This window comes from Tachysurus fulvidraco, chromosome 3 (genome assembly GCF_022655615.1).
Source record: "Tachysurus fulvidraco isolate hzauxx_2018 chromosome 3, HZAU_PFXX_2.0, whole genome shotgun sequence".
NCBI lineage: Eukaryota > Metazoa > Chordata > Actinopteri > Siluriformes > Bagridae > Tachysurus > Tachysurus fulvidraco.
The window spans coordinates 12,573,932-12,595,345 of NC_062520.1; the positions used below are offsets into that span (position 1 = coordinate 12,573,932).

General features: G+C 36.7%; 2 protein-coding genes across 4 annotated transcripts; both read left to right on the top strand.

Moving 5' to 3' along the window:
* Positions 1-56: 56 nt before the first annotated feature.
* On the top strand, positions 57-8,874 carry snrnp48 (small nuclear ribonucleoprotein 48 (U11/U12)). 2 transcript variants are annotated; one of them, XM_027149259.2, is made up of 9 exons: positions 57-336; positions 2,190-2,303; positions 2,405-2,465; positions 2,570-2,650; positions 3,626-3,805; positions 4,010-4,131; positions 4,274-4,371; positions 8,158-8,301; positions 8,642-8,874. In XM_027149259.2, the coding sequence occupies exons 1-9, from the start codon at positions 193-195 to the stop codon at positions 8,700-8,702; spliced, it is 1,005 nt and encodes a 334-aa protein (XP_027005060.1). In that variant the 5' UTR covers positions 57-192; the 3' UTR covers positions 8,703-8,874. The 2 variants fall into 2 exon arrangements, with proteins under 2 accessions (XP_027005060.1, XP_027005059.1); XM_027149258.2 differs by having other exon boundaries at positions 58-336; positions 8,155-8,301.
* Positions 8,875-11,162: 2,288 nt separating this feature from the next.
* zgc:113232 (uncharacterized protein LOC541546 homolog) lies at positions 11,163-20,076 on the top strand. Of its 2 annotated transcripts, XM_027149861.2 has the most exons (25): positions 11,163-11,198; positions 12,683-12,773; positions 13,068-13,136; positions 13,748-13,938; positions 14,018-14,071; positions 14,187-14,240; positions 14,344-14,397; positions 14,742-14,795; positions 14,989-15,042; positions 15,442-15,495; positions 15,629-15,682; positions 15,787-15,840; positions 15,939-15,983; positions 16,296-16,349; positions 16,436-16,489; positions 16,660-16,713; positions 17,328-17,399; positions 17,509-17,544; positions 17,754-17,798; positions 17,915-17,947; positions 18,175-18,321; positions 18,642-18,818; positions 19,019-19,109; positions 19,211-19,288; positions 19,472-20,076. In XM_027149861.2, exons 1-25 carry the CDS (start codon positions 11,178-11,180, stop codon positions 19,675-19,677), a joined length of 1,896 nt encoding a protein of 631 aa, XP_027005662.1. In that variant the 5' UTR covers positions 11,163-11,177; the 3' UTR covers positions 19,678-20,076. The 2 variants fall into 2 exon arrangements, with proteins under 2 accessions (XP_027005662.1, XP_047667511.1); XM_047811555.1 differs by lacking the exons at positions 17,754-17,798; positions 17,915-17,947.
* The last annotated feature ends 1,338 nt before the right edge of the window (positions 20,077-21,414 follow it).

The following is a 21,414-nucleotide window of genomic DNA, read 5'->3' on the forward strand; positions in this document are numbered from 1 at the left end:
GAATACGGAAGCCGTCTACTTCCGGGTTACGCGACGTTCGTTGAATCCCTACTCTCGTGCACTGGAAGGGTTTGAAATATCGGCTAGTTGGTGATCAGACGAGCGCCTGTAATGTAGCTACTGTTTAATACGTTCGTGTATTGCGGAACAAAGCTGCGTTTAAGGCAGGTTGTTGGTTCTGTTTATGGGAAAATGGGTGACTTTGATTCCTACGAGGCGCTGCAGGAACGGATCGAGGCTCTGCATCAACTGACTGAGTTCACCCAAAACTGTCGGACACAACTGACCGAGCTGTTCGAGGTGCTGGGATGGAGCTGGGAAAATTATTCCTCACAGGTAACAGCAACAACAGCCTTATTTGTGGTTCCAGAAATACATGCGCGTGATTTCTGTTGAATTTTAGACCGTGACCCATAAACGTTAGTAGCTTTTTAGCTGCTGCTAGCTAAGCAGCGCTAGCTGCGGGTGCCAGTCTGTGCTTATAGATATATACTGTGCTTACTAGATGTCGCCTTGGGGTCCTCTGAATCTGATTGTAGATTCCCAAGTAATAAACAGAGGCGTCAGTCATGGACAAGTTGCAGGGACACTAAACACTTTTTTTTAATGGTTAATTCAGCTGACAGTCCTGGAAGGATGTCACCAGTTAGGATGGCAGTTCAGCTTCAAAGTCAACCTTTTTTTCTTTTTTTTTTTTGGTTTATGTGACTATACTTATTTAATGTCGCTAAAGTATTGTGGGAAAGGAATAAATAAAAGATTGGACGGTCTTTGGCACCTCAACTATCTAACTTTCACATTATGTTCCTCTTGAGTTTGTGATTTGCTTGCTTTGTGTATCATATAAACCAATACAGTTTAAATGAACATGTATAGTCACACCATTGTAGCAGTGTTGCATGCAGTATGCTATAACGTAAGTAGGGATTGTTTATTTGAAGATTACTCAAGTGGAAGAATGTAAGTAATAAACTTACACCTACTAGCACTATGCATTATATTGTGAAAAAGTAGATTATCTTAATATCAAAACCTTACATTTTCTCTGGACTTAATGATAAATACATGTCTGACCTTTGGAACGAACCAAAAAAAAAAAAACTAGAAATCGCATTCATGATGATTTATAGTGATTTTATTTCTTTGCCTGCATTGACGCTGATGCATTAAGAGGAGGGGGTCCCCTGTACCAAGATGGTGGTTCAATTGACGCATTTGTTCCAATGTACAGTACATAGCTAGCATTGTCTAGCTATGGATGCTAGGCAATGCTAAATATGGATGATATATATCTACACCTACATGTCACCTTGGCTACGACAGTACATTGGAACGAATGCGCCAATAGAGCCGCTATCTTGGAACAGGGGACACCCTCCTCTTAATGCATCAGCGTCAATGTAGGCAAAGAAATAAAATCACCATAAATCATCATGAATGCAATTTTCTAGGTTTTTTGGTTTGTTCCAAAGGTCAGACATGTATTTATCATTAAGTCCAGAGAAAATGTAAGGTTTTGATATTAAGATAATCTACTTTTTCAAAATATAATGCATAGTGCTTGTAGGTGTAAGTTTATTAGTTACATTCTTCCACTTGAGTAAACGTCAAATGAACAATCACTACTTACCTTAGCCTAATGTATTGGTTTATTTAGTATCCCTGCAACAACACGACCTTACACAGTTTCTTCTTTAGACTTTTGCTCTGCAGTTGTAGACATGGTGTTGTCTCAACTTAATGAAAGGCACAGACAACCAGTGAAATTAAGCTAAAGTGTTGGTTGTCTATGCCATCTTGAGTCTCAACAATGTGATCACGAAGACCAAATATGTCTTCAGAGCCTACTTTTGCTTTAGATTCAGAATTAGATTATTTCATTTAATACCATGTCAGCAATCAAAGCTATTTTCATGGCAAAAATTAAATTACAAAAACACAAATATCATAAATACAATTAAAAGCAAAACTAATATAAACAGAAAGTCATGTTATACAATTACATATAATTATATGATTATATGATCAATATACTGTACGATTAAAAAAAAATCCAAAACCTTTTCAGGCATAATCTCATTAAATATGTCCTTAAGTGAAGTAACCTGATAAAAGAGTATTCTGCTCACAAGCTGTTTCTTGTAAGCTGTTTGGTGTCAGCTAACAATCTGAAACTCCTTCTGTGGCAGGACATAGCGGAGGTGTGCCCCTATGACCCAGGCCACACAGTGCCGTGTAGGAGCATGGAGAACCACAAAACAAAGTGTCGACTCACCCAGTTAGGATACTCCAAAGAAGAACAGGTTTGGGAAGACTAACAAATAAGTAGAAATGTAGATTAACGTGCTGCATATACTAAAAATGTTCTGGTCATCACCATTTGGTGCTTTTTGTGTGTTTTTAGGCAGAGTTGTACGATACATCATTTTTCTATGAGAAGGCCAACATTCCCAGCATAAAATTGGGTGAGCCCACTTAAAGGTGGTGACATCAAAATACCATGTCTATTAATATTATTAAACAAAATATTTCTTGTTGGAGAATTGAAGCCATGTATTGTTTGATACAGATAAACATGCCCAACATCAGGTAATCCTGCAGGCCAGGGCTAATGCCCCTCCTGTTCAGTCGACAGGAAACTACTGCAAAAGTAAGTCTCTAAACACTTTCATTGCCTTTTCCTCAACCTCAGGGCATGTTCAAAAACATCCTTTGAACAAGCACTTACCCACTGATAAATCTTTTAATTCTGTCATCATTTATTTCTGCTCTGTATTTTTTTCCCTAGTAACAGGGGTGAGTATTAGAGGCTGTCTACTCAAGATATTTTTCTGCTCATGCTTGATGTATCCTTTTGAAATATCCTTTATATGGTCATTTTAACATCTCTTTACATCAGAAATGATATCACTTTGTAAGGAACAATCCAGAGAATACATACAGATGCATGTTTTTCATGCACACTAATAATCCCATCTTATTCTGACTATTGAATATCATGTAAACAGCATAATACAAAATTTGTCTTAAATCAAATTTAAATAAAGTATAATTCAGGCATCTTATTGTCAGAATTATTTTTCAAGAGAGAAAGACCAGTCATATGAAATAACATTATTCAAAACTAAATTTCAAAATTAAACTACTTTTTTTTAAAAATCTTGAGTTAATCAAATTGAACCATTAAATATAGATGTGTAAACAGCTACAGTTTAGTCATAACAATTCTGGTTTTTAATACGAGGGACAACTAAATAAAGCAGAGGTCAGTCCAACTGCAAATAAAATGTTCCTGGAGGGAAAAGTCAAGTAACTAAAGGTGACCGGTTGCATTACATGGAAGAGAAGGAACATTTCACCCTGTGTGAATAATTTAAGTATTGTCACTAATTATGACAACCCTAAATTAAACACTAGATGTCTGCATATACGTTTGAAACTTCAGTCCAGTGCTACCGTAGCATGAGAATCCACTGCTGTGTTGTTTTAAACAAATTCTACAATCATTATGAATATTTATTATTTAATTTTTATTTTATTTTTTTTTTTAAGAAAAATTTATGATTACATTTTATAGAATCCTGAACACAGTCTGTAATATATATATATACTGTTTTGTGTTTAGATGATTACTCAACTGAGCCTGCAGAGGTGCCTCACAACCACAAGCGAGCAATATGTGACCTCACAGCAGCTGACCGATTGGCCCTTTATGATCATGTGATTCAGGAGGCCATACAGCAGAGTGCAAAGTCATCCAACATTGATGATCTTTATGTGGATCTTGTGTCCAAGCTTAAAAACGGTGATTTCACAACTCCTTGCAGTTGATAGACACTAAATTTGATGTTTTTTTTACAGGACATTGCACATAAATGTGAAATCATATATAAATGTATAAATTGTTCTTTTATAGCTTGTTGTGTTGTTTGCATTAGAAAATTTGTTTGGTTTGTTTGCTGGAGCCTGGTGTTTTAAATCTTTTCTCAAATTTTTTCTTTAAACATAGATGAGGAGAAAAGTGGCCCAAAGTCTCACCTCGAGGTCTTGGCTGAAATGAGGGACTACAGGAGACGCCGTCAGTCATACAGAGCAAAAAATGTTCACATTACCAAGAAATCTTACACAGAGGTTAGTATTGTTAGATTGTTAGGTTAGCTTTTTCTTTCTCCTCTGAATGACCACGCCTGTGCTGGAGAAACATCAGTGTGGTGTTTTTTTTGTTGTTGTTGTTTGGGGAAAGTTTATTTATGTGTTTTACTGTATCCTCAAGATCATTCGTGAAGTGATTGATGTCCACTCGGGGGAGTTGGCAAAGCTTTGGCAGGAGGAGAGAGAGGAGGAGACCAAAACTTCACAACACACTAACAGGTACTGTTGAGTGATTATTCTACATAAGGGGTATTCAATTAAAATTCAAAGAGGTCCAGTTACTAAAATTTCCTCCCAGAAAAGGTCCGAATCTTATATTGTCACTTAAATAGTGTACCCTCATGTTAATAAAATCAATAACGCACATACATTTCTATATAATTTATTGTTAAATTTCAAATGTTTTCAAAGTCTGAACTTGTATGGCACTTGAATGGAAAACAATACTGTAGTTGTCTTTACTACATGTCAAGTAACAGACAACAGACACTGAATTTCTTCTGAATAAAATAAATAAAAAGTGCAAACACAGCTTTGAGCAGCCTGAACCTATATTTCAAGTAATATAAAACATTCAGAATATTTTGCATAAAATAAAAGTGCTTTTAATCTTTAAGAAAAAAATTAAACAAAAGACTTTTGAGCTGCCCCTTTTTTAAACATTAACTATATTGATAACACAGGAACCTTAGGCAAAAGAACATCAAGAAAAATAGAACAGGGCAGAATTTACTGAATAAAATCAAAGTGCAGAGCTTTGAGCAGCTCCCTTTTTCCTCTCTCCTTTCCACCTCTCCTTACTCTCTTTCCACCTTCCGTTCCTAGTGAGAGAAATGGGCATGTAACTGTCCTGCCAGCAGTTTGAATCTTAATTGTCCTGCCAGCATAGTTAGGTGCATTACTGCCACCTTCTGCTCTGGAGTATGGAACAGAAACAATCTGTTTTCGGCTTGGCTTTTGATGACGCTCCTGTCGTAATAACTACATTAACTGCGCATGAACGAATTACAATTATTATTTAAATTACATTTAAACATTTTAATTTTAAACTTAACATTCTGCTGATCATAATCCCCTCAATTATTAAGACAGAAATGTCAACAACCATGGAAATCTCAAATAATTAAAATGTAAACATAAGTCTAAAGTCACAGTGAACACTTAACAATTATCTCTTAACATTTAAGGTGCAAAGTGAAAGAAAATGTAAGAAATGATTAATAAAGTGTAATAAAATACACTGAGAATTTAGTGCAAGTTTAGTGCTATTGCATAATTTGCAGACGACATTGCTCTGACTACGGTCAGACTTATAATATCCAAAAAAAATTGCCATACTGGCTAGCTGATTTTTTTCTCTTTTATTTTTTTTTTTATTTTGTCGCTTGCTGCAGCTCATTTTCTGCTTATCAGTCGCTGGTTACTGATGAGAAATCCAGCAGACCAGCACGAGACAACGATATGGCACAACCAAACGTGACACTGTTACATGATTGGCTGTTAGCATGTCACTCCCTACGTTGATGGGTTACCAGAGAGTGAGTGCCTTTGTTAATGCAACCAAACTTGCTTCACAACCTCTGTTTTCTTTCAACGAAGAATAAAATGTCCGATCAAGAACTTAAAGGCAGGGTCTCCGATGTTTGAAAACCAATGTTGACATTTGAAATCACCAAAACAAACACACCCCTAACCCAAATGTGTCCCTCCCCTGTATTGATAGCTCTGACCACACATATATATGTAACCCAGGCAACTAATGGAAAGAAATGTCTTTATCATAGCTGAAGGGAAGAACAGTACAATTGCAGATAAACAAACAAGCAAATATGACACACAAGCATAATCATGTGAAGGACAGCATATATTAGTTCTGTGTAACAAAGCAAAACGAACGTTACTCACCTATCGAGAAGGAAAAAAGCGCCTCGGCGTCTTGAGTAAAGTTGGCCGCATATTCACAGATTCGAGTTTCCCGAGTCAATAGCTTCTGAGCTAAACGCTGTTACTACACAAATAACACCTCTTTTCTATCGTAGTAATGTAGAGAGGCAGGCACAACTGTGTTTTGCTAGTAACAGCATTTAGCTCAGGAGTTATTGACTTGGGAAACTCGAATCTGTGAATATGCGGCCAACTTTACTTAAGACGCTGAGGCGCTTTTTTCCTTCTCGATAGGTGAGTAACATTGGTTTTGCTTTGTTACACAGAACTAATATATGCCGTCCTTTGTATGATTATGCTTGTGTGTCATATTTGCTTGTTTGTTTATATGCAATTGTACTGTTCTTCCCTTTAGCTATGATAGACACATTTCTTTCCATTAGCTGATACTATATTAACACGGGTCCTGCTTCTTGCCTTATCGTAAGCTTTTCTTCGCTTTCCTTTCCGCAAAGAAGAAAAAATATTGAACGTTTTATCAAACACATTTTTTATTGATATCGATCACGTGTCAATCGCAATACATCGTTATCATTTTATTGCCCAGCCTTATATCAGACTAATACATAGGGGGCACAATTACCTTTTCATTAAATCACATTAAAGCAAAGAGGCACTTAAAACAAACCCAAAAATATGCAGAAACAGTCAAACACCAACTAAAACCGACAGCTTGATACAAATCCAAACAATAATAGTTGTACCAGTTGTGTTATACTACAGTGATGTAAAATTCAGTTTTATTATTCAGAAGGTATTAATTAGTTTGCTGTACCAGCAGCTCTGCCAGTAGTGCTGTCAGTTATTTAAACCGCAGATTTATATTAAAAGTGCTATTTCTAATACGTTCTCATTCTATAGTATATAAATAAATATATAAAATATTGCTCTGCAAATAATTTAAGGCTAATAATGAGAGGTTGCTGTTTAAACACATTAACAGTCACATGCAGTTCTATGGTGAAGCTTTTCTTAAAGATACACGACTTTAACCCTCAGGGAGGCTCTGGTTGGTTTCCACTACAAAGTTTTTAGAATTTAGGACTTTCCAGAGGCACATTCCAATTTCTCAGTAACCTCAGGGCTTTTTTTTTTAGTTTCAGGGTGGTTTTTTTTCTTATTAACTTAGACAGAAGTAAAAAGAGAAGCTTGTGAGGGGGGAAAACTGTTTATAGCTGCTCTAATGTAGTTCCTCATTAACTTTAAACTTTAAGAAATTCCACAACATCAAATTAAACTCTAAACATAAACATGTTCCTTATTGCATGGGAGAATTGAAACCACTGGCAAATTGCGGTTATACGAGAAAAACAAACTCAACCCCACAAACTCTTCTTTGACTACTTTCCTGAAGTGGCATTTCCCTTAATGCTTAATTACTTATTCATATGTGGTAAAAAGTATGCTTTGATTGATTTAGACAAAAATTCAACCTTTTGCTCAGTTATTTGTTTACAGTTGTGTGGAATTTAATCCAGTTGTGCTGCCATATCCACACTATATTGGAGTTGGACACACATTGGAAATTTAATCCCCCTTTGCTCCTCTATTAACCTCCACTCTACTGGGAAGGCTTTGTTGGATGTTGGAGCATGGCTTTAAGGATTTGTGCTAATTCATCCACAAGATCGTTAATGTTGTCATTCATTGTTGTTGGATGAGGAGGCCTGGGTTGCACTCCAGTTTATGCATTGTTCAGTGAGGTTGAGCTCAGGGTTCTGTACAGGACACATAAGTACTTCCACTTTAACCTTGTCTTCATGAAGCTTGCTATGTGCACAGCGGCATTGTCTTGCTGTAACATGATTAGTGCCCTTAGTTTCAGTGAAGGGAAATTGCCACAGTATGCTAAGATATTCTGTATAGCGCTTTTAGCTTTTTGTTGCAACAGTTTGGAAGAATCACACGTGTGTATAATGCTCAGGTGTCCAAAAGCTTTTGATTATACAGTGTGTATTTCTGTCCTGTGTAGCATGAACATGCGATATGCCTCTACAATATCCTGTATGTGGCACACACTGAGTTTGTTCTTGTTGTTCACTTGATTATGGGGACCAGAAGGCTGCCAGATGAAGGCCGCTCTGCCTCTGTTGAGTCACATGACTTTCACATCAGTTCCAGAGAAGAGAACGGCTCTCGCCACAAACGTCGCCAAAAGCACAGCCGTGAGCGCAGCCAGGGGAAAAGCAGTAAAAGCAGAAGGAGGTAAAATACTGAAACATATTAACATTTAGGGAAAATCTGTTTTACTGGTGATACTGGTGAGTGTAATCTCTGCTCTGTTTGAAGGTCGGGGTTTTATTTCTCTTTAGTAATAATAGGTTGTGTTTTATTAAAATCACCTCTAGGAACAAACATTGCAAATAATTATGTAACTGTTACATGGTGTAATGTATGCAGTATAGCTATATATCTGTCCTTATTGAATAAATAAATAAGCTGCCGACTGCCTCCTGAACAGATTTCAGGTGTTTGTTTTTTGTTTTGTTTTTTTTGGATTGTTATTTATTGTGTGCTGCTTCTGTTTGCTATTTTGTGTGTTCAGGGATTCCCGTTCTCCCGATGCAAGACATCATAAGAAGAAGAAGAAAAAAAATAAGTCATAACGTGTTTTTGTGATTGACAAAAATGAGCATGTAATTATTTCAGATATGTCAAAAGAGACAGATGTGCTGTTCTGATGTGTGATTTTATCAGATTACTAGCATTTGTTCATTTACTCTGTTCAGTGTGGAATTTCATTGTGTACAATTGAATTAAAGGTCATGTGAATCTCAAGGATCTAGTGTTCTTTGCATATTTTTGCATATTTATGTCTGTTTGCTGGCCAGATGCTTATGCTCCCATTTTCTAGTTTACAAGTTTCCAAATGGAGCCAAACTCACAGATTAGTGTAGGTGTAATTAAAATGATCCTAACCAGGAATTAATTTGAGTTAGCAACATAATTTGACAAAATAAGTACAAAACGGGGGCACGGTGGCTTAGTGGTTAGCACGTTTGCCTCACACGTCCAGGATTTGGGGTGCGATTCCCGCCTCCGCCTTGTGTGTGGAGTTTGCATATTCTCTTCGTGCCTCGGGAGTTTCCTCTGGGTACTCTGGTTTCCTCCCCCAGTCCAAAGACATGCATGGTAGGTTGATTGGCATCTCTGGAAAATTGTCTGTAGTGTGTGAGTGAATGAGTGTGTGTGTGCCCTGCGATGGGTTGGCACTCTGTCCAGGGTGTATCCTGCCTTGATGCCCGATGACGCTTGAGATAGGCACAGGCATATGAATAAATGAATGAATGAATGAAAGTACAAAACACCTTATGGTTGGATGAGCAGATGGAAGCACTGGTACAGTATCTCACGAAAATGAGTACACCCCTCACATTTCAGCAGCCATCTAAATACTATAGAAATGAAATTTGGATATATTTTAGAGTAGTCAATGTGCTGCTTGTATAGTGGTATAGATTTACTGTCCTCTGAAAATTACTTAACATACAGCCATTAATGTCAAAATAGCTGGCAGCAAAAGTGAGTACACCCTAAGTGTTAACAGCTGTGCCCAAGTCCTATTCATCGTGTTCATGTTTTTGTCTGTTTAACAGGACCATACAAGTTTGTGTATCTTGTATTTAAGTAGTTAAAATTTGTTGCTTTGAGTATTATTTTCTCATAATGGTAACTTATGGCAAAGAACACTCAGAGGATTTAAGAAATTAAAATCGTTGCTCTCCACAAAGATGGACTAGGTTATAAGAAGTTTGGTAATACCCTGAAAATGAGTTACAGTACAGCGGCCAGGATCTTTACAAGACTGGTTCCACTCAGAACAGGCCTTGCAAGGGCTGATCAGAGACTTAGTAATCATGCTGTGCATCAGATGCAGAAGTTGGCTTCAAAAAACAGATGTATGAGTGTTTCCAGCATTGCTTTAGAGGTTGCAGAAATGGAAGGGCAGCTTGTCACTGCTAAGACCATTCGCCTCATACTTGTAACAGTTATCCTGTTACAAGGATGTCATTTTCTATCCTGTCCTATAGAGGGCAACAAAGAGAAATGGTTTTAAGGTATCTGGCAGTGTAGATGAGAGAGTGGGGGTAGCATGGTGAGAGAGTTTGTTGAGATGGGGCACATGCCTGGAATCATACAGTGTTCTGGAATTAAGTGAACTTTGCATTTAAGTTGTTTCTCTGATATTGAAATGCACCTTTTGATGTACCATAGCAAGAAGTTAATCTAGATTGTATGAAAGTTTAGAGACAAACTCACAGAGGACTCTGTTATGGGGCATTAAAGGCACATGAAGAAGGGAGCTGATACCTACAGTACTTCTTTCCTGGGTTCTGGGATCTTCATGGCTTGCAGGGACTTCGTCAAGACTGCAGCAAGAGAAATGGATATAGAAGCAAAGTTTTTATCTGAGTGTTGCAAGAGTCCCAGTCTTGACAAACCACAAATAAATTCCCTTTCCCACATTCCAACCCAGGAAAGTAGGTATCAGCTCCCTTCTTCGTGTGCCTTTAAAAGGCCCATAACAGAGTCCTCTGTGAGCTTCTCTGTAAACTTTCAAACACTCTAGATTAACAACTTGGTTTTACTATTTTAAAAATTTAAAATAGGCATTTGTTTAACTTTACTAAATATAATGCCAATCAGCTCTTTATGTAAAACATTAGCAAGTTGCTTTTTGCAAAATACAAATGCCAAATAAATGGCAGTTGTAAGAACCAGATGTGTTCCCCTCACCTTTATATATCACATTGCTCTCATTTTCTGCACCCATAGCCATTCAGTGTCTTGCCTGGTTTTATGTGTGTTTGGGGAAGGTTCAGGTATTTGTCACCTAGCTGAGGAAAGGACGGATCGTGGAAGAGCCTGGTGGGGTCTCTGCAGCACTGCACCGCACTCTCAGCTCTGCAGGTCCACTATTGTGCATGAAGTTGGAGAATGCTGTGAAGAAATAAAACATACAGGGAACGAGGCTCTGTGTTCTCACACAGCCCAAACATTAAGCCTGTGCTGGGGTGAGAGGCTGGTTTCAGTGGAAATTACACACCAGATTGAATCCAGATCAGGAAGGCCCACTGGCAATGGGAGGCTCCAGGGTGAAGGTGAGCAGTAAACTCTTCATATTCATACAACTGTAAAATTGCTGATTGTTACAGTGATGAATAATTCAAGTTCAGATTAGTTACTTTGTGAATTATTTTGAAATCTATATTTTATAGATATTATGATCAACATTTAATGATGGGTTTGTTTTTAAGGTCTTCTGCTAATAGTTTATGCTAATTTGTGAACAGCTTTGGATTGATTTTTTCTTTGATACAACTCTGGATATGACTAAAATATACAAATGTCAAAGTTCTGAAATGCTGTTTTGGGTTTTTACTTGAAGTAGAAATGATGTTCAAAGAGGAACATTTTGTTAAGGGTTTGTCATAAAGTTTCCCGGGAAGTGCTTATGGAGAATTTGTTATTCAGTTATTTTTCAATTTTGGGTGCTTAATGTAAAGTGTCTGTGTGGCTTTGGTGTGAAATAACTAGCAATCTATCAAAACTAGATGTAATTGATAATTTAAGGATAAGATAAATAAAAACTGACAGTTAGATTAGAAAGTTGGAGTGATCTCACTATCCTACACTACACCTCTTTGCCCCAGAGAGCCTTTGGGCTAGTGAGAGCCATCCATAAGCTCCACCCATTATTTCTAAATTATTATTAACTTATTCTTAATTCTGTCTTTGGAAAGGGTGCAAGGAGTTTGACAATGGCAGGAAAATACTTTTTCACTTATTATTTATGTCCTTTTCTTTAATAGCATAATCTATAAAACATTAACTTCATATATTGCAAACAAGTGGGTTTTTATTATCATTTTTTATATACATAACTCAGATACACTAAATTAGAATTAGAATGAAAACAAAATTCCTTTGGCCAGAACTTAAGGATTGCAAAGCCTGGCAATACATACATATACGTAAACTGTGAAATCGATACACAGGACAGTAAGTGCTCCAGTTAATGCATGCTAACTCTAACAACTATAGGACAACACAACAGATGGAACAATGAAATTATTATCTTAAGGAAAGGGGTTTCTTTTATAAAAAAACAATTAAAATACTTTAGTAATACTTAACCCATCTAATGTCTATTATCTTTCTGAAGAGTATGCATTTAACAAATGTATTTTGTTGCACAGCTCTATTTTAAGTTTTATGTGTAAAAACTGAATCCACCAAAGATCTGGTCTGGCATGTAAGAGCAGGTTGAGAGCTGCTGGGGTTCGTTAGGTTAAGAATGTACATCTTAACAATGTAAATAATCTCACATAAAATAAACCGCATAGTAGTAATGTTGTAAATTAGTATCTAGGTAGAGAAAGTGAAACAGATAAAGCTTTGTACAACTACCAGTGTAGTTCTCCATTCTCTCGAAAGCATATTGGAAGAATTGTGGGAAAGAAAAGTTGCTGTATTCAAAAGAGAATTAAAACAAAAAGTAAGAGGCAGTTTTAATATTTATTATTCAATCTGTAAAAGTATTGATTATGTCTTTTTAGTTTATGTGTTCTGTTATTGGTGCTAGGTGGGTGCTGTGTCTCTTGTGTCTCTTGTCCTCTTGGTGTTTGTGCTCCACTCCAATGCCCAGGAAGACTACTCCGGTGTTACCCATTCAGGTCAGGTTAAAAAGACTCTCAAAATTGTCTGTCAGATGTGTTTGAATTCTGTCAAAATTTTGTCTGCTGTCCGGCTAGCCAGATGCCCTCTTTTGCATTCATTTCAGTGTTTCAGATAGAAACAAAAGTGAAACAAAGTTCAGTTCAGGAAAATCCTGAAATGTTCGGAACAATATGTAAACATCTGGCAGGGTATTTCTATGATGCAAAAAAAAACATTTTAAGACCATGACATAAAAAAAACTGTGATTATTTAACTTCAAAATTTGTCTTAAAGCATTTTTTATTAATTAGGTGAAGACCATATATATGAAGGCTCTATAGTAAATGGATATGAAGAAGAGTCTGGAGACCTACAGCATGGTATGCTCACTTCATCTGAAATCTGCATAAACATGCAAGTAACATTTGCAATACTGGCATTTTAACACAAGTATATTTTAAGGTGGCACAATATTTTGCACTTTGAGTATTGTATGTAAATCATGCAAATACTATTTGCTAAACTTCCTGTCTCCATGTAGCTTTTAATAGATGGGCTAATTCAGTTTTAAGCTTATCATGAGTTTATAACAATTGAACAAGGAGAACATGCACAGGCACCTTCACCACATTCAGTATATCAAGATTTAAATGACATTTGGAAACCACCTTTTCCCCACACATTTATATGAATTCATAACCTACTCTTTATTGCTTATTATGTCATTCTTCCTGATGTGCACTTCTGATATAACATATACACCTACTTGGCTTTCAGATAAAGAAAAAAAAAAGCTTTAATGTTTTTCTTAAGTGATATTTAAGTTAAGTCAGCAGCCACAATCAGTCACAACACACTCCTTTAGAGTCAAGCAGTGAATCACTGATTCATTTTAATTCATTTCAAGTGGACTATCATCCTGACTCTACACACAGCTATGAAGATGAGCAGACTTTGTCAGCATATGACCCCTACAATCCCTCTTTCCTAGGTGTCACCATGATCACGGAGGAGACCTACCCATATGATCGCACCACAGATGCATATGATTATGCCAAAGAGGTGACCACTCTGACCACCCATGTCCCGTATGGTGAGAATGCTGTTCTGGGGGAGGAGGGACCCACAGAGTGTGACTGTGAACCAGGAGAACCTGGGTTTGCTGGATTTCCTGGTTCCAAGGTACATCAAGAGTCATTTGGCAGTATTTCTGTCAACTATGCTGTTGTTTTGATCATTTTGCTCATCTCTTTGTAATAAGGGTTCTGTAGGGCCACAAGGAAAACAGGGATTCCCTGGTGCTCAAGGCAGGGAGGTACGAGCTTTAGAGTTTGTTAAGTAATCAACCTCTAAACATTATGCCTTTGAAAATTAGTGTTTCTAGAATGTTTCAATACATTTTTTTTATATTTTCTTTGTCATGTTGTCAGGGTTATAAAGGAACCAAAGGGGTTAGAGGACGAGGAGGAGATCCAGGCCCTGAAGTAAGCTCAGATCATCTCCTAAAGTCATATTCGTATCAAGATTGTTTGGACAACTTGCTTTCATGCTCATAGAATCTCTTCCTTGCCTTCTGTCACTTTATAGGGTGATCCTGGACCTGATGGAGAAGATGGTGGATCTGGTTTTTCTGGTGCAATGGTGAGTGGAAAATGGATTTAACTGATACTTCAAGAGCAAGTCGTGGCCTAATGGTTAGAGAGTCTGACTCGTAATCCTAAGGTTGTGGGTTCGAGTCTCGGGCCGGGTGCTCAAGGGCACCGAACCCCCCAACTGCTCCCCGGGCGACGCAGCATAAATGGCTTCCCACTGCTCCGGGTGTGTGTTCACGGTGTGTGTGTTCACTGCTGTGTGTGGGCACTTTGGATGGGGCAAATGCAGACAACGAATTCTGAGTATGGTTCACCATACTTAGCCGTATGTCATGTCACGTCACTCTATCTTGGATTGTCTTGGATTGAGAATGTTCTAATTCATGTCCGTAGGGTGTACCTGGGCTTCCTGGAGACCCAGGTGAGAGGGGACAGCTTGGATTAAAGGTATATTATGCTTCTTATTTTTTGGATTATGATTAGATTAATAATTTAATAGGTTTAAAAATAAATAGTTAGCATACATCGCAAATTAATATTGTGTTATGTGCTGGTGGCATTGCAGTGTAATTACTTGTTTATGCATGATTGCTTGTAATGCTATAAGAAATTTTCAATGCTATGGGTGTGTGTTTTGAAGGGTGATATTGGGATGGAAGGTCCTCGTGGAGGAGTTGGGTTTCCAGGAGAGATTGTGAGTAAACTATCTTTTGCTTGCCTAAGAATGCTTGGAAAGTCTAATAGAGAATGTGTGTAAACACACTTTGTTTATTCCTATAATAATATTGCCCAAGCCTTATTAGCATGAGCCTGGCAATGGGTTTTTTGTTTCTTTACTTCACATATTAAAAAAACAAACAAAAAACAATAATACTGCACCACTGTATTTGCATTGTCTAGGTTTCCACCGTTCAAGATAGAAAGATGGTCTTATTTTTAAGAAAAGAAAAAGCTACATCCTGAACAAAAAACATGACTGAAATCTTGACTGAAAACAAATGCATATATTGGACTGACATTTGTTTGTTTGTTTGTTTGTTTGTTTGTTTGTTTGTTTGTTTGTTTGTTTGTTTGTTTGTTTGTTTGTTTTCAGGGGCCAGTTGGTCCAATTGGCAGACCAGGAACTGTGGGAAGTAAAGGTATTAAGGTAAAACAGTATTAGATTAAATACATTATTTTTTAATTTAAAAAGATTATGATAGGATGATGTTATGGTTAACATGACATCATTGTGACAAATTTTAAACCACATTATGATATCTGTTTTTAACTGTTTTTAGGGCTCAGCTGGAAAACAGGGGAAGCAGGGGCCTCAGGGACGACAGGGCCCAAAGGTAAACTCACATAGGCACAGTTTTATACAAAATTACATTACATGGTTTGCTTCTTTCAAACCTTATTATTTACAATAAATAACATTTGTCTCGTTTGCTCACAGGGTCAGACTGGAGCACCTGGTTTTCCTGGGGATGTTGGGGAACAGGGTTATATTGTGAGATTAATGTCTTTTCTTGTCATCTCTATACCATTATCGTGCACCTAAATACAACTTATTTCTAAAATGACATACTGTGTTATGTGTATTTTCAGGGTTATCCAGGTATACCAGGAGACTTTGGAGTGCCAGGGCCAAAGGCAAGTCTCAGTCAATTTAATGAAAAGCTTCTGTGAAGGTCTACAAACTACTACTTTATCTGGAATTTATGATGGTTTAATATACAATCAGTAGTAATATGCATATATCTGAGTATCTCAAATTTAGAATTGAATATGTGCTTTGTTTTAGTTTTTCAATCTTTCAGCTTTTAACTTAACTTTCACTAATCACACTAATTTTCATATCAGACATATTAAATTGAAGTTATTTATCTGAATAATTGTTTCATTATTTGTTATTTCATAAGCAATTTATTTTAATTAAGGAAGAATACCTTTTCTTCCTGATAGGGTGATGAAGGAACTAGTGGGTTGCCAGGAAGTGATGGAGATCCTGGAGAGGATGTAAGCTTCAGCTTGCTGCATCTGAGAATTTTATTATCCAACACTTAATATATAGCATGTAGCTGTTATAATTTCATTTTCCACAGGGTCCATTAGGAGTTCCAGGAATTGAAGGGCCACCAGGACCAATTGGACCAAAGGTAAAATTCAAAAGGAACATTTTTAAATGCTACATGTAAAACTGAACTCTGATTATTGTGAACTGTTGTAGACAGATGTCTGAACCTGTGCTCAAGCCAAAGATTTTGTGTAATATGAGACCTTAAACAGAAATGATTCATTTTCTTCTTCATTCCCCTTCTTCCTCGAGGGTATTAAAGGGGAAGTTGGACAGAGAGGACAGCCTGGGAGAGTGGGGGCTGGGGTAGGTGATTTATGCTGTATTCAAAAGAGAACTAAAATAATCTGTTATTGAATCTGTAATTTTCCTAAAAAATTTTATGTGTCAGTATTTGCCTAAAATCTTTCAGTTTCATGAGAATAATCTGACAATAATAGTCTAATAAGAAATAGAAAGAAGATGTTTTTAGTCATACTAGTCAGAGCTGGAAAAAAGCCTTCTGTGTCACATGTTAGTCATGCATGACATTTGTGTCGCAATATAGAAGACACCAGACATTATTGGTACTTTCCCTTGAGAAAGTAGAAGTAGAAGTGTTACTGAAAGTGAACCTGCTGGTAGTCTCTGTATTTATACACTTTCAGATCTTTGCCCTTTTTGGCATAACTATTTGTTTTGTGTTTGATTAATGGTCAAATTAGGGTGCTTTTTTCTAGAAGACTCTAGAATATTTTATGTAAATGCATGACAATACATTAGGATGAAGTGTGATTTTGTACAACCTGATTTGTTTTTTTTATCAATTATTACATAAATTAGATAATAGGTATTATTATATAATATATGACTTTTACAGTGGTTACATTCTAATCTCATAAAATGTGGGTTTCTTTTTTTAAAACTCTGATTTGCCCCAGGGCCCACAAGGGGAAAGAGGTGATTCAGGAATTCCAGGAAAACCAGGTCCAAAAGGCATGAACGGTCCAACTGTAAGGATGTTGCCCAACTTGTCCTAAAGAAATAACCAATCAAATCCATCCAAATAACTTGATCAAGGTTTATTATATTAAGTTAACTGTTAGAGTCTCTGCTTTGTAGGGTGCCAAAGGAGAAACTGGAGCAGATGGCATTGAGGTAACCTAATAATTTGCTTTGACCCATATTGGAATACATGTTTAGTGTGTGCAGTCATGAATTTTAAGTTTACTGGCTATACAATAAATATCCACTTCCCCTTGTCTGATTATCATCATGAGACATTTTAAAAGGATATTAATATCATATATTAAATAACACGGTTTCATGTCGTTAATCTTCAATTACATAATGTTTTTGTCTGATAGGGTGAAGTAGGAAGAAAAGGCGTGAAAGGGGTTAAGGGAGAAAAGGTGAACAAGATGACATTTAGTTTTATCTATTACATTTTGCGTCATTTCTCTTCTTGTTTCCATAATACATAGGAGGTTTTTTAACCAGTACTTCCCTTCTCAATATTTCCATATAGGGAAGTTCAGGCTCCCGTGGTGACAAGGGGGAGGTTTGTTGTTTAAGCACTGTATATTTTGGTTTATTCACATTTTATGACTTTCATCTAAATGTGAGCACACCTATAGCCCATTTTTACATGAGAAAAGTTCATTAGGTTGTTCTGAACATTAGCTGCTTCCTGTTAAAGCCTACACACATTACATTACACATAGTCTTCGGATGATTATTAGTACAATTTCCTGTTTTTAGTCACACAAATATTGTGCATTTGTGCAGCAAGGACAGAAAGGCTATATCGGGCCTGTTGGGCCTGCTGGGCGGGTGGGACCTCCAGGTGTCCCCGGCTCCAGGGGTGATGCTGGTCCTGCTGGGGACTTGGGTGTGAAAGGACCCAGTGGACCAAAAGGAAACCCAGGTCAACCTGTATGTACCACAAATTTACTTCATCTGTTTTTATCTGTGAACTGCTTTTATAAAAGTATGTCAAATTCTTACCTTAAAAACAAATTATATTAAATCCAACAAAATGCATCTAATGATTTTAGAAGAAAATATAAAATTAATCTGACTTTTTCACCCAAACCATCTACTATTTCAAATGCTGGATAAACAATGACATATCTGAACAGTAATTCAATTCTGTTTTCTATTTTACTTCAGGCTCTTATAACAATAGCGGCTTTACATAATTATGTATGCAACACTGGATAGTTGCAAGTTATGTTATGTTTTGAACATTGCAGGGTCCTAGTCTGACAGATGAGCAAGTTCTTCAGCTGTGTCGAGGTGTGGTCACTGCCCAAATCTCTCAGTATGCCTCCTCTATTCGAGCTAAGTGTTCACAGGGCTGTCCTATCAACAACCGTACCTTAATTGGACCACCTGGACCCCAAGGGCCTTCTGGTAATCCAGGCAAAGCTGTGAGTCCCTAAAAAAACAGTGTCCGTTATTATGCAGGACATGGCCATTCTGTGTGAATTAGAAATCATATAAGTAAAAGAGATTTGCTTTAGAGTAGGTATATAAAGTTATGTTATTGTGTGTGTGTGTGTGTGTGTGTGTGTGTGTGTGTGTGTGTGTGTGTGTGTGTGTGTGTGTGTGTGTGTGTGTGTGTGTTCAGGGAAAATCTGGCAAGGTTGGAGCTAAAGGAGCCAGAGGGCCTAGAGGTGTAACAGGTGTAGAAGGACAGAAGGGAGCACAGGGTGACCGAGGTACAGCATACTAAAGAATAATCAACAATGCAATGACCGGTTGAGAATAAATTAAGTGCTTAGCTCTAAAATATTCTTTAAATCTCTGAAATCTCTTAAAGGAACAAAGGGTCAAAAAGGACAGCAAGGTGACCCTGGCCAAGGACTTCCTGGGCAAGATGGTCACCAAGGCCTCAGAGGTAAAAATTTAATGTTGTTTTACACTAAAGCACTTTTACATTTAAGTATCTACAGTATATAGACAATTTCTCATGTAGCAGTTTTCTACAGCACATCATTCTAGACAAGACACCATTGACTCTGAAAAAAGAAGGCACACTTTAAGCTCATCTCAAAAAACTTCACTCATTTCTCACATATAGGTCTACCAGGTCATCCAGGAGTGGCTAGTAATGGACTTGAGGGACCTCCAGGGCCTCGTGGGTTCCCAGGTCCTGTGGGTCCGCCAGGTATGGCTGGTAGTCCAGGTGTACCAGGAGTGTGTGAGGCACGGGACTGTAGCATTCATGCACCTGTTGTGCGCAAGGAGCAAGGACTAGTAAAGGGCCCTCAAAATACTGGGTTTTAAGCACAAACAAAGGATGTTTAGCATTTGGTCTGCTCCACAAGAGAAACATAAACAAGCAGTGGTCAAGAGCACATTATGAAAGAAAGGAGAGAAAAAGCTGAGCCAAACCTCCCTGAGAATTTGATCCTTTTCATTTTAACAATCTGACTATGTGTTTATTTCTAAAGGAAAGACACATGACAATAAATGAAGTTAAGTGTATAAACTCCGAATAGTCAAAATGCCTTGTGCCTTATCCTCCACTTAGGAGGATAAATCTGATGATGATTTCAGTGTCAGAGGAGCTGTGGTTCCACTAAAAATAAAGAAGACATGTAAATAATATTGTAATACATCTTATGTACATGTACTGTTTTACTAAATATCTTTGTTCAAGATAAATGTGTGACTTTTTCAAAATGTAGTCTCAACTTATGTATTATCTATGTGAATGTGAGAAATAAGAAGACTTAAAGATCCTCATCAACACAAGAAAACTAAGGTAAGATTTACTTTTTCATATAAATGTTTTGTGAAATATTTCACTTTGTATCAATAGAATGAGGTTTTTTATATTTTAAAAGGCTGAGTTAATTATTTAATAAACTGAATTATTTTAATAAACATTCTGTATACAAATGTCTAGTTATAAAAAGGCAATAAAATAATTAAAAAATTAATGAAAACAAACAAGATTTTACTAAACATAGCTTTTTTCTTAAATATTTATTTCTTTATTTTATAGCAGCTTATTTATATTATATTAAAACATTTTATTATAATAAAAATAAATAATTAAAAAAACATTATAGTATATAAATATATAAAATGGTCTATTAAACTGGGCTACTAAACATGATTTGGTTCAGTGTTTTTGATCATACAATGATGAGATTTGCAGGACTGGATGGAGAATACAACAAATATTAACAGCAGGAACATGGCACTGGCACAGATACCTGATGAAGAGACACAAGAGCAGATATGTTAGTTGTTTATGCATACTGTACTGTTATAAGTCACATTTCCACAATATAATTTTTTTTTCTATCAGTTATATGTTTTATTGTACATTACCATATTGATGGCGCTGTATTTTCTTGAAAAAATGTAGTGTTAAAGGATTGTTCTTAATGCCTACAATTTTGAAAATAGCAGTTATATTGAAGAAAATAAAGTTTTATAATAGTTTAATAAATATTGTAGAATGTTCAGGAAAATATGTACCCAGGTAATGTATTCGAAATTCAGCCAAATGTTCCTGCAAAACAAAAGAATTACAAGATTATGAGATATACATGAATCTAATGGTAACAAAAAATTTGCCATGACCCTCGAAGACAAATATAGGCTTGCCTGATTGCATATAACAGTCAGCGTAGCATTGACACATCCACTGATAACAATTTCACCGGCAGTCACGTTAATGCATGGGATGTTGCACTCAACACTTCCAGCCATAAAGCTTCCTATGCCCTGTGAGAAATGTAACGCTGTATAAGGTATGGCTAAATGTTATGTTGCTTATCAATGATCAGTGATTTAAAAAATAAAAGACGAATGAAATTTTAACACTTACAATGGATTCAGCTGTCCAGCTTTGTTCACAATCTATGGCTCTGCTAGCATTGTCCAGCTTTAGAACTTGTGATCCCTCTTGACAGGAATACGTCACAGTGGTTTGTGACACATATGCAGATACCACTACAGAGACAATTAATGGAAAGCATATATTAGACCATCTAATGTCATCATAGG